Source organism: Pongo abelii, chromosome 7, assembly GCF_028885655.2.
Source record: "Pongo abelii isolate AG06213 chromosome 7, NHGRI_mPonAbe1-v2.0_pri, whole genome shotgun sequence".
NCBI classification, from domain to species: domain Eukaryota; kingdom Metazoa; phylum Chordata; class Mammalia; order Primates; family Hominidae; genus Pongo; species Pongo abelii.
The window spans coordinates 81,215,071-81,229,154 of NC_071992.2; the positions used below are offsets into that span (position 1 = coordinate 81,215,071).

At 35.8% G+C, this 14,084-nt stretch overlaps 1 protein-coding gene across 1 annotated transcript in view; it reads left to right on the forward strand.

The window, feature by feature from the left end:
- DNAJC5B (DnaJ heat shock protein family (Hsp40) member C5 beta) overlaps positions 1–5,795 on the forward strand; it is a 77,415-nt gene extending 71,620 nt beyond the window's left edge. The window contains exon 6 of the mRNA XM_054561668.2: positions 5,600–5,795. Within this exon, the coding sequence (XP_054417643.1) occupies positions 5,600–5,700 (101 nt within the window). The 3' untranslated portion in view covers positions 5,701–5,795. The remainder of the gene's footprint in view (positions 1–5,599) is intronic.
- The last annotated feature ends 8,289 nt before the right edge of the window (positions 5,796–14,084 follow it).

Here is a 14,084-nt window from a genome sequence, read left to right on the forward strand (position 1 = left end):
GGCTTTCACTAAGGATGTATTTTCTATATCTTTATTACATTTATTTTTGAATACTTTACCGTTTTTCTTACTACCAATCAATTATATATGTATTTTTCTACTTGTTTTCTGGCATATAGAAATGTACTTTTAAAAACATTGATTTTTGAATCCAAGAAACTAGCTAAACTCTCTTGCTAATTTTAATTATTTACCTGTAAATTCTTTAGGGTTTCTACATAACTGTTTGTCTCATCTGTGAGTACTGACAGTTTTGATTCTTCCCCTCCATCTCTTATCATTTTTTATTTTTTTAAACCACACCAAGTATGTGAACCCATTTTTTGTTTTGCCTTTCTGTGTTTGCCAAGACTACTAGTAAAATGTTGAAGAGAAGGTACTTTCAGGGTTGTGTCATAATTAGTAGGTTTGCTGTAGGTTTTTGATCAGGTTAAGAAAACTGTCTTCTATTCCTATTTTGTTAGACCTTCATATTTGATCACGGATGTAAAATTTTTTCAAATTTTTTTCTTCATCAGAGATGGTCATGATTTTTCTCCTTTGATCTGTTAATGTGGTGAATTATATGAATTGGTTTTCCAATATTAAAACAACCTTGCACTCCTTAGATAATTAAACTCAGCATAGTCTTCATGTATTAACTATTGTATTATTTGATGAAATTAGCTGGTCAATATTTTGTTTTAGATGTTTGTGACAATGTTAATGAGAGTGGTCTATAATTTCCCTTTCTCGAACTTTCCTTACTGTATTTTGTATCAAGATTATGCCTCATGAAGTAAATTACGAAGTATTCCTTTGTTTTTTACTTCTCTTGGAGAGTTTGTGTAATACTGGGGTTCTTTCTACAGGATTTTGAAGAACTTTCTGGGATAGCATGTAACTGTGCAAATTTTAAACTATTGATTTAATTTACTTAATGTTTATAGACCAGTTAAGTTTCCCTTCTTTTTTATTTACAAAAAGAAAAAATGGTTTCTTCAAGATTTCCTCTTACCCTTTATACATCTATAGTATCTGCATGATTATTCTGTTTTTTATTCTTTACACTGGTCATTTCTGCTTTCTCTCTCTCTTTTCTTTTTTTAACCATTCTTACCACATGTCTTACAATCTTATCAGTCTTCTCAAATGAACAATTTTTGGTTTTGTTGATTGTTTCTACTTAGTTTCTTTTTCTTTCCTTCTTTCTTTCTTTCTTTTTTCTTTCTTATTTCTCAGTTTATTTTGTTTATTTTCTAACTTCTTAATTTTTGTACTTCTTAATTTTCAGCCCCTCCTCTGTTCTTACCTTAAAAATTTAAGACTATAAATTTTGAATTTTCCTATAAGTTATACTTTAGCTTCACACACACACACACACACACACACACACACACACACACACATTCTTACATTGTTCTCATCATCTGAGTTCTAAATATTTTCTGATTTCTATTATGATTTTTTCTTTAAGTTAGGCCTGTGTATATCTTAATTTTCAATCTTGGGATTTCGAGGTTACTTTTTGTTGTTTGTATCTAACTTGACTGCTCTGTGATCAGAAAATGTCAACATTATGATACCAGTGCTTTGAAATGTCTTAGGACTTGCTGTACAGCCTGGAACTTAGCCAGTTTTTATGAATGTTCTACACTGCTTCAAAACAACACATTCTGCATTTGTTAGGTTCATTGTTCCATATATGTCTATTGAATAAAGCTAATTTATTGTATATATTAGTTTGCTAAGGCAGCCATAACAAAGTACTACAAACTGGGGGTTTAAACAACAGAAATTTATTCTCTCACAGTTCTGGAGGTCAGAAGTCAGACATCAAGGAAGCAGGGTTGGTTTCTTCTGACACCCCTCTTCTTGTTTTGTAGCTGTTCATCTCCCTGTGATTTCACATGGTGTTTCCTCTGTGTCCAAATCTCTTCTTATTAGGACACCAGTCCTATTGGATTAGGGCCCACTCTAGTGACTTCCTTCTAACTTAATTACCTCTTTAAAGACCCTATCTCCAAATATGATCACATCGTAAGGTACTAGGAATTAGGACTTCAACATACGAATTTTGGGAAGACACAATTCAGTCCATAACATAGTCCTTTTCAAATTCTACATAAGATTTCCTTGCTTGATTTCATGAGTTAGGTGCTGAAAGCAGTCAAATTTTCCACTGTGATGATGAATTTTTCTATTTCTCTATAAAGTTCTCTCGATTTTTGATTTATGATTTTGATTTTGAGGTTATGTTATAAATATATATGTTCAGAATATTTATAGCTACTTGGTGAATTAAACATTTTATTATTATGGAGTTATTTCTAGCTCCAGAAATGCTTTTGCCTTATATCTTATTTTGTCTGTTAAAATATACTTACATTAGCTTTCTTCCCACTAGTGTTTGTGTGGTAAATATGTTTTCATCATTTTACTCTCTATTTTTATCCTTATTTTTTAATGTAGCTTGGGTTTTTAAAATTCAGTCTAACAATATTTTTCTTTTAAATAGAGTATTATATCCATTGGTATTTATTATCTTCAATATAATGTACTTTGATCTTTTTCTACTAACTTACTTTTTGTGAGAGGCAATAGAGAAATAGTCTTGAAAAGAACAGACCTCTGAGAAACACTGCCTTGGTTTGAATATCATCTCTATTACTTACTATCCGTGTAACCTTGGCCTAGTTACACAGTCTGTGCCCATTTTCTCATTTGTAAAATGGTTATAATAACAACGCTACCTCATAGCATTATTATAACTATTGAGTGAGTTAATATATGTAAAGTGCTAAGAACACTGCTGGACATGTAATAAGATATATACATATACCTACTTTCTGGTAATTTTTTATCATTATATTTATCACTTTAAGTTGACATGTTTTTCCTGTTTCTCTTTTTTTTTCTTTTAAATTGTCAGAGTGTCTTTTCTTATTTGATTTCCTTCTGTCCTCTGATTTGGAAATTATATTCTCTTTTCTGGTCTTTTGGAATTACCCTGAAAATTGATCAAATGCACTTAATTTGTCAAAGTTTAAAGTCAATTCTTATCTTTACCCTCCTCTTGAACAATACAAGAATTTTGTAGCACTTTAACCCTGATCAACCTATTTCTGACTGATACATTATTTTTATATTTTAGATTTTTCTCAATTTTAAGCCTCATAAATTTTTATTATTGCTTTATATATTCAATAATTATTTGGTTTTACTGACATATTTACTGGGTTTTTTTTCAATTATTTTCTTTTTACAGCTCAATTCTTTCATATGATAACTGTTTCTGCCTGAATTATATCTTCTAAATTGGGTCTGCAGTTAGAAAAATTTGTTTCTACTGTCTGAAAATATCTTTATCATGCTTTTTTAAAAAAGAAATGTAACTTATTAAGAGGGTTTGTCAATAAATATAGATTTATGTCTTCTTTCAGTGTATTGGAGACATAGTTTCAATATGTTTTAGCTCATAGTTTTTTTAGCTCCATAGTTTTAGCTTCCATATTTGCTATTGAGAAGTAAGATTGCTTTTAAAATCCTTGTCTTTTTTTTTTTTTTTTTTTTTTTTTGAGACGGAGTTTCGCTCTTGTCACCCAGGCTGGAGTACAGTGGCACAATCTTGGCTCACTGCAACCTCCACCTCCCGGGTTCAAGTGATTCTCCTGCCCCAGCCTCCCAAATAGCTGGGCTTACAGGCACCTGCCACCACGCCTGGCTAATTTTTTTCTGTACTTTTAGTAGAGACGGGCTTTCACCACTTTGGCCAGGCTGGTTTTGAACTCCTGACCTCAGGTGATCTGCCTGCCTCGGCCTCCCAAAGTGCTGGGATTACAGGTGTGAGCCACTGCACCCAGCCCAAAATCCTTGTCTTTTGTTCTGCAATGTGACTAAGATGTTTTAAATATGGGTTTTTTTTGTTTTTTTTTTTTTGGAGACATAGTCTCACTCTGTCACCAGGCTGGAATGCAGTGGCGTGATCTTAGCTCACTGCAACCTCTGCCTCCCAGGTTCAAACAATTCTCCTTGCCCAGCCTCCCGAATACTGGGACCACAGGTCTGTGCCACCATGCCCAGCTAATTTTTTGGATTTTTAGTAGAGATAGAGTTTCACCATGTTGGCCAGAATGGTCTTGATCTCCTGACCTTGTGATCCGCCTGCTTCGGCCTCCAAAAGTGCTGGGATTACAGGAGTGAGCCACTGCACTCTTTAATTTATCCTGGCTTGTTCTTGGATCTATGGATTGGTGTATTTCATCAATTCCATAATAAGCTCAGCCATCAAATCTTCAAATATTGTCTCTCTTTTTTTTATTTCTTTCTGAAAGTTATGTTAGATATGTTAGACCTTATAATTCTATCCATCATGTCCTTTAACCTCTTTTATATTTTCTCTTTGTCTCTCTTAAATTTTGGATAATCTCTTCCAATCTGTTTTCTACTTCACTAATTCTTTCTTTAGCTGTTAAGCCAATTCAAGAAAGTTTTTTCCATGTTTTAATCTCCAGAAATTCTGTTTAAAATTTTTAAGATTATTATTTTATTTAATTACTTTTAAAACATAATTCTTTTGTATTCTGTGTCTGATAAAAGCAGTTCTTGAAGTCTTTCTGGGTCTGATTTGGCCTTCTGCTGTTTATATTGGATCTTAGCATGCATTGTTTCTATATGTAATCTCTCTCTCTGTCTCTCTCTCTCTTTCTCTCTCTCTCTCTCTGTCACACACACACACACACACACACATCTATTTCTCTACCTCTAATAGTTTTTACTATGAGCTCATGTTTCTTGCAATTTTATAATGATATTTTGAGGCCTAGGTTGAAGGTGAGGTCATTCACTTTTGCTAAGTGCCTGAGAGCACATCTTGCACTGGACCTCTTTAAACTAAATTATCATCTTGAGGTTTCTTAGAACACAGAGGTATTGAAAACTTGGTCCACCAACTTGTGTATTCATTGGCTTGCCATTGAACATTTTTAGGGCAGCTTTCTCAACTCAGCACCCAAATCAAAGGCTAACAAATCTCTCTGTAGATTTAGGAGTAGATTTAGTTATTTTAGAGAAAGCATAACCATTTTGGGCGCTACCTTTATGTGAGGAGATTTCTATTAGACTCTCCCTCTAAGTAAACTCTCAGTTTTGACTCCTGTCCCAACAAGGGCCAGTCATCCAATTGTACACTACGTAATGCCAGGGTGCATCTTTCATATAAGCTATACCTTTCCTGTAGATATACGTTGTAGTCTATATGAAAGGTGCCCTTTGATAATGTTCAGTTTCCAATCTGCACAACTATATGTGATGGTTCTGTCTGTATCCCCACAAGATGGTGAAAACTAAAGTTCAAGTTCACCAGGTTTAGCAAGTACCCTCCAGGTGAAAGCTGGGTTTGGTGCTTTGGTTTTATAATTCCATAACTGACAAAACTTGAATAAAGAGTAAAGACAGTGTCTCCTCCCTTTTGAAGTCCTTAAAATGGTAGGTATATTGATATCTTATGAATTGAGTTGATTTGCCAGTCATGATTTCAACAAAAATACCTATCACTCGCTTCATTAAAAGAACTGTAACATGATGAGAGTGTTTATTGCTTTGCTTTGTTTATTTTTAGATGTGGACTTTCCAGTTTTTCTCCAGCCTACAAATGCAAATGAGAAAACACAGCTAATCAAAGAAGAATCTCGAAGTTATTGCACAGACTCTAGATATTGAGCCCTCAGAGAGTCCACAGTCCCTCCTCTCAGTTCAGTCTTGTCTCCAGATGGTCGTAGGGGAGCGTGTGGGGCATAAAGTGCTGTGAACTTTTCCATCTTGGTGTTTTATTTTTGGGTGAGGAAAACATGATTGCTATATAATTTTCTCAGTATGCAGACTTTCTGAGTAGAATTTCTTATGAAACACATTCAATTTGGGTGAATAAAGGCCTGAAGAGTTATTTTACGCTCCTTGCCTGATGTAGGACAGTGGAATTGTACAGCCTTTATGAACCTGCCCTTTATGTGAGGCAGATCTGATTCCTAACTGACCAAAGTAATATTCCAGAACAAAAGCCACTTTTCTTCCATTTAACACAATATTCATATCTACCACGAACATGATCATCAAAATATATGAGAACTTATGGAGAGTTTTTGTGTGTGGAGCCTCTTCCATGTCAATATTCAATAAAGTTATAGAAATGTTTCAAGAGCCAGAAAGGGATGATTATATTTTTTTAAAAATCACATTTTTAAGGTATATTTTTTGAACATTAAAAATTGGCATTTACTGAAAACTGGTAAGTAAAACCAGGAAGAAATAGGTTTTGTGTGTACTTTTAGATTGGCTTAAAAACAAAACAAAACAAAACTTCAACCTGGTTAAACGTTGTAAGTGAACCAGAAAATCATTCTGAGTCTGAACCCGCCCCATCAGCATGTTGATCATTTTCTAGTAAAATAATTTTTGTATAACTGGCTCAGATTAGCCAGACTAAGGGAAAAAAAAACACATGAAGGGGTAAAACTCTATACTCTAGAGCCTAAATTTACACCAAAACACATATCACCTCATTTTTGTTAAAATTAGTTGCCTTGACCAGAAATTGCTCAGCTCTGTGCATGTTACACAATTTAATCCCAGAGGTCATCTCTGCATTTGCTTGTTTGATTCTTATATTTATTGTGTGGTAGAAACCATGTTCTATTTCTAAAATACTATGGCAGAAAAAGTGTTCGTTTTTCTAGGTCTTTCTTAATTCTTTATATAATATTGCATTTTCAAGATCTTATTATGTTTTTACATAATATTGTATAAAATGCCTTTATCTTTTTTCTTGTTTCTTATTCCCCCCCAAAAAATTAAGTTAATATCTGCTAAATATATATTGTAAGTGAGAATTAGTGTTATAGCTCTGACAGTTCTGAAGTCATTAAAATTCCGCTCTAACTCTTTAGTTACTGAAATTCTTTTTCTATGTAATCAAGTAGACAAAGCCTTGGTTTGAAAGTTAAGAAACCTGGTTCTAATCTAAGCTTTCATTAACTAGCCTTGTGACCAAGTGAGATGAAAATAACGTGGCTAATCTCTCTATGGCTCTGTTTCCATATCTGCCCTGACCACCTTCCAAGTTGCTGGATGACCAGATAAAATGGCTAAAGTGAAAGAAATCTGAAAAGTCAAATGTTCAACAAATGGGAGGTGGTTTTAAATGAATTTGTATATGTTGACGCACACAGACAAATGTACTGTGACTCTTGATGCATATAAACTCTCTCACCCAACAAGACCCATGGAGACACCCAGTATTAACAGCCCCAGTAACCAGCAAGTGCTTAGAACGCTGTATTCAACAAACAAATGCTACTTTCCATTTGGAGGAAACAATAGGATAAATAGCGCAATCTGTGGATAATTTGAGCCATTCCATTTCCTTCCTGTGGTCTTTTTAAGCAAAAGGTTAGGTCTATTTTGAAAAGCAACTTACAAATTACAAAGCTCACCTTCTCTTTCTCGCCCAGACCTCATTTTCTTTTCTCACATGGAATTTTTTGCCTCCACTCCTAGTTCCCCAGGAAGCTGGTCCAAGAGCGGTTAAGATGAGAACAGGACATGGATCAGAATCAGAATCAGATGGTACAATCAAATTGCTAGAGGGGTTCTGGCCAATGTTCCTCACAAAGGGCTAGTTTCTGGTTACAATGATGTGTGACAAATGCAAGCACTTGAATACCTATGAATGAGGGAATGAATTCTGCAGAATGCTCCTTCAGCTACAGAGATACAAGAATCCACTCTTCATCAGAGGAGGAGCTCCTGAAGTATATTGTGGGGGTCTACAGAAGTGCTATCCAGAAGCACTGGCAGTCATTCCGAACCCACAAGAAGTCTTCCCTTAGCAGGGAAGTTTCAAGGCAAGAAGAGAAATGCTGAGCGTGAGCCTCATCAGTGGTCGCACAGAGTCCAATGAACAGCCCGTGTCAACAGCTTACCACCTATCCTGGGCACTGTGCTACTGAAATGGGAGACTTCTTAAAAAGTTCCATGGGTCATCCATTTATTTTTTTGCTGTCTTACAGTAGAACATAATAAAAAACATACATGTGCATTTTTCTTTACCAAAACACACACACATATATATATATCTCTCTCTCAATTCTTTTAGAATAAGTGACATTCTATATCTAGAACGAAAAAACTGTCTATACATTAATTAACTTATTATCATTATTTTTTTGAGACAGAGTCTCACTGCAATCTCTGCCTCCTGGGTTCAAGCAATTCTTGTGCCTCAGTCTCCCGAGTAGCTGGGACTACAGTCACGTGCCACCACACCCAGCTAATTTTTGTATTTTTAGTAGAGACAGGGTTTCACCATGTTGGCCAGGCTGATCTCGAACTCCTGACCTCAGGTGATCTGCCCGCCTAGGCCTCCCAAAGTGCTGGGATTACAGGTGTGAACAACCATGCCCGGCTACATTGATTAACTTATTAGCATAATAGTTTTATATAAAATGCCTTCATTTCAAAAAATTTTTTATTGTATTTGGCATGGAAATTATTTTTTTAAATCAATGTGTAACGTACTAGAAAATTAAATTTTTAGCTACCAAAACTTGAAAGATACATGTTATTCTGAGTCAAAGGGTAAAGTTTTAACAAAATAAAATGAGTCACCTTCCTACTCATATTCTGCATTTCTTAGCTCTCTCTTTTACCTCTTCCCTTCTCATCCCATCCCCCAAAATAGAGGATTTGAAAGTGTTGGCCTTAGGCTCATAGGTGCATTTACTTGTATTTGAGAAAGATGATTTATTCTTTCATAAATTAAAAATAAAATTTCTAAGAGAATAATAACCAAGAGTCTTAGTGCTTACTACCTGACACTGCCCTAAGAGCTTTATATTGATTCATTTAATACAACAACCTGTGAGAGAAGTACTGTCACCATCATCATCTGTCATTTTTTAGACTATGTAACTGGAACACAGAAAAGATAAGTAACTTGGCTAAGATCACCTAGCTATGGAGTAGAGCAGGCTGGTCCTGAGGCCACGATATTAACAGCTGCACTATATAGCCTCTCCAGGATGACCTTGTGTTTCCAACTACATTTGTTCTTGAAAATGAATCCTAGTCTCTTCCCCACTCCCCATCCAACTCTTTCCCAGAGTTCTCTGACTTTCAAGAGAATATACTCACTCTGTCACTCCCTTTATTAACTACCTTTCTCTTCAACTGCCCTTTGCAGCTTAAGGAGATTCCTCTAAGAAATCTTCCTTGTTAATTCCCTGTGACTTCCTCAAGAGCAAATCTGAAGGCTTCCTATATCTCTTACTTCCCTCCCACTCCTTCCCCTCCCCCTTTTTCTTCCTGTCCCTGCTCCCCGCCACCCCAGCACTTCCTTACTTGGGAGATCTCTGTGGTCTTAGCAGCTATGTCTTTACCACCTTCTCTTCTCTGACTAACCCATAACTGCAACCCTAAAAAGTGAAAAGTTGGATTTTAAAAAAATTTTCAAAGTGATTCTAGAGTAGCTGGTATTAATAATTGTGATTTTAAAAGTTCTGATACATAACTTCCTGCCATAATTTTCCAGGATGTTTAGATAGTGCCGAGAAAACTTTTAAGGATAAAATAGCAAACATATGTTGTGCTTACTATGTGCCAGACACGATTCTAGCTGCTTAATATAGGTTAACTCATGTAATTCACACAGCAACCCTATGAGGTAGGCACAATTACTATTTCCCATTTCACAGATGGGAAAATTGGGCAGCAGAAAGTCATTAATTAACTCAGGCTGTTAATAATGGGAGAGCCAGCATTTGAACTCAGCTAGTCTGGTTGTAGCATCTGTCTGCTTAATTACTATGCCACCTTGGTGCCCTAAGACATATTTGAATTCTTTAAGCTTGGATTTACAACTGCTTATTTAATGTCAAAATAGTGTATACATTGAGTATATTCTAATTTGTCCCTCTCAACAAAAGTGAATACCATAAGCTTATAAATCCAAGTTAATACAATTTGCTCTATTATTCTGAGTCCATAAGATTGGGGTGGGAACATTTGTTACTATATATAAAAATAAGTCATCTTAATATCACTCATACAATTAGAAGTAAAATATTTTCATGTTATCTATTCATAATAAAAGTGAAATTCTACCCAATTTCTCCATTGTACAAAATACCATACAAATTATGAAGTTAAAACATACCATTGAATCTGCCAGACTACTAAATTAGCAATCCTTTATTATTTTTCACAGTATTATACAAAGGAAATACAATTTGCAAATTTTTAAAAAGAACTTTGTTGCTATTTAAAATAAAGAACATGTGTGTATGTTCATGTGTATGAATACATTTGTGTGTATATGTGTATGAATATATGTGTGTGGTATGTGCATGTGTGTATATATACATAGATGCCTATATACCATAAGCAATTTATTTTGCTTCTGGTCATCTGTGTCATTTTGCCATTATGGGAAGCACAACACCTGCCACACTCCTGCTCTACTGTGCTTTATTTTTCTCTTTGGCATTAATTACTGTAGAGCCTACTGCATATATTATTTATTGTCTTCTTATTGTCTATTTACCCTTCCAGAATGTGTGCTCCACCAAGATAGAGATTTCTGTCTGCTTTGCTTACTGCTGTATCCTTATCCTCAGCTCTAGAACAATGCCTAGCACATAGTATGGACTAAATAAATATTTGGTAAAAGAATAAATGTGAGTCTCTGAAGAAAACCTCCTGGCCACACCCTCCCACCACCACCAATCATACCTTTGGGAAAGATGCTGTATGAGCAAGATGATGCTCCCACTTCCCCGAGCGTTGAAGACTGCAAGTGAGCTTGCAGGGCTTATGGAGCCCTGGGAATGAGATGGGTTGGCCTTGCCATCTCCCAGTAGTACAAATGTTAACCCCTTCAAAGGGGAGGTAGGCTGGGGCTTGGTCTCATTAAATATCTTTTGATGTAGTGATTTGGCATATAATTCAGGATTGCATTTGGATGAATAATGCAGTCAATCTTCATTCCATATTTGTGGAGTTACCTACCTAGAAGAGGACAAACTTTCTTTACACAAACTGTAGGGGAGGAAATACTTCCTTCTGTCATCTTAGGTTCTATGGCTGGGCCTAAGAATTAAACAATAATAGCATAAAACATATTAACAGGAGAAAAGCATACGCATCTTATTTAATATTTATATGTCCATGGAAGTCTTTATAAGAAAAATGAAGACCCAAAGAAGACATTAGGTCCAAAAGCTTAAGTACCTTTTTAAACAAAGAATGATAAATATTAGGGATGTGGCAAGACAAAGGGGCTTGGTCTGGGTATAGTAGACTGTGGGGTTGTGAGTGGCCAGGGGCATTGTTCAATATCAAAGAACTTTTTAAAAGATAGTACCTTACTGGCAAAGTACTTCCTGACTTCAAGGATAAAGCATGGATGGAAGCAATCCAGAAAAAGGGTTCTCATTGTCCAGGCCTCCTTGTTGTGCAACCAAAAGACTGGCTGCTGGTGTTTTATCTTTTTCCTTCAAGGCTTGGTTGTTAGCAGCTTCACAGATAAGGGCAGTCTAACTCATAAACCCAATGGCATTGGCACAAAACAGTAGAGGTAGCCTATCCCTTCCTGCCTTAAATCTTGGGGCTTACTTCTCATCCCTACTAATACATGTCCTTTGTGGCATTTTTTTTCCAGAATAGGGCATTGTCATCTGCATTAAATACCATTCAGGCAGATGTCTTTTCTCCTCAATGATTTTCTTAATGACATCTGGAAATTCACCTGCTGCCTCTTGGTCAGGAAGCTGCTCTTGTTATCTTGACATTTTTAAAGCCAAAACTGCTTTCTAAAATTATCAAATCTTCCTTTGCTGGCATTAAATTCTCCAGCTTTAGACCCTTCCCCTTCCTTTTGCCTTAAGTTGTCATATAATGACTTTGTTTTCTCTAGAATTATATTAGAGTCTACAGGTATGTCTTTCTTAGAGCAATTCTGTACCCATGTAAAAGCTGCATTTTCAATACAAGATAAAGAGGTTTTTGGCAAAACGTGCAAGGGTTTTATGCCTGCTAGCCTAGCTGCAGTGACGGCTTCACAAAGGTCCTTACACTGGATTCATTTATCTTGAAATGCCTGGAAACCACAGCTGTAGACCTCAATCTATGGTCCATATTAAGCAATTCAACTTTTTCTTTTTGGATCAAGACTTTTCTCTGCTTCTTGGGAGCATATCCAGCATCACGAGTGGCACTTCGTATGGGTCCTGTGGTGTTATTCAAGGTTTGTGGTATTTCACTACATACAATTAAAAAATCCTCGAGAACCACAAGAGATCACTTTTCACTGCCACAGGCAATTTACTGGAGACAAACTGCTCATAGGGAGATTATTAAAGTCACATACATGGCATTTTAAGCAGATATTCGAAATACTTGAGGTCACCACAGTAGCAATGGGAGGTGGCTATGAAATTATCACAGTAGTACAGTATGTACTATGGTTAATTTTATGCAGCTGTGATTTAATATTGCATCTTTATGTTTATTCACAATTCTTTTAACTGTACATGGTGCCATGTACAATTTGGGTTTGTATAAGTTTTGAGAAATGTTAATTTCTTAAAATTTTATGGTAATACATGACAAAATAGACTACTATCTACATGTATTTTATGCATTCATGATATACCTTTTTCTTAATTTTTTGATATTTCTAGGCTATTTGGCTAATGTCAAGTTTTTTCAAATTGTTTCAGATCTCCAAAAAAATTTCCAATATATTCATTGAAAGAAATCTATGTATGAATGGACCTACCCAGTTTAAATTCTTGTTTTTCAAGGATCAACTGTATTAAATAAGGTGTCTTTCAACAGAAACACACATAAAACAAGATTATCTATTGATCAGTTAACAAAAACATTATGGCCAGAGCCTCCCTTTATTTCCCCTGGGAGCAATGGTTTCAGCATTCACTAAATCAGAGTGCAAAATGACTTTATACAATGCAATTACATGAATAATGAGAATCAAGTGTACCTTCCCTGGAATTCCCCAGAATAGTTCCCTTTCTGACCTAGAAACAACATCTCTGTGGTTTCTCACAAATATCCTTCTTGGAGATGGTGCATATTTAGAGAAAACCATGGATAAGTCAGTAAGCCTGAATCTAGCCCTGCTCCCCTAATCTGGACGGTCATCCTAAAGACATTGTTTAATCTTTCTGGATAGAGCTTCCTGATCTGTAGAATGGTTTCCTTGACTGAAAGGAAAAATTTGAAGGCTCTTTAGTGCACATATGTCTAAGGAATAATTTTTCAAGTAAACAATGGCTTTTTTTTCACATTTCACAGAGTCTTGACACACCTCCTTGGAGCACTGCTGTTAACAAATTTAAGGGATTTCACCTTTGGATTTAGAGGTGAGAAGAGAATACCCTTTAATAGATAGAACACTTTGCTACTCCCAGAATGTCCATTTTCTGACCGTACTGGTATCAGAACCTGCCTTTCAACCTCCTTCCTCCCAGAGTAGCAGCCACCAGCCCAATATCCCTAACCCAAGTGTCCATCTGAGGACAGAGACACCAAGCAGTGCCACAGAAAGGAGCCCTTGGCTGTGACTCAGGAGGCCTAAGATCTCATATGCCACTTCTCCCCTCTGTTACCTTGGATAGTCATTTCACATCTTTGGGCCTCAGTTTCTTCATTCTTAAGCAATTTTTATTACAGAATATCTATAATTAGATGACAATTATGGGACACTCTGACCCGTACATGTTATGTAAAATAACTTACATATGGTTAAACAAAAATGTAATGATGTCAAAAAATGCAGAAACAAAAGCAAATTTCTTCACCATCCCCATATAGTTTGTTAGGGCTATCATAACAAAATATCACAGACTGGCTGGCTTTTAAAAAGATAAATTTTATTTTCTCACACTTCTAGAGGCTAGAAGTCTAAGCTCAAGGTATTGGCAGGTTTGGTTTCTTCTGAGACCTCTCTCCATGGCTTGTAGATGGCCATCTTCTCTCTGCGTCTTCCTGTAGCCGTCTCTTTATGCATGCATGTGCCTGCTGTCTCTGTA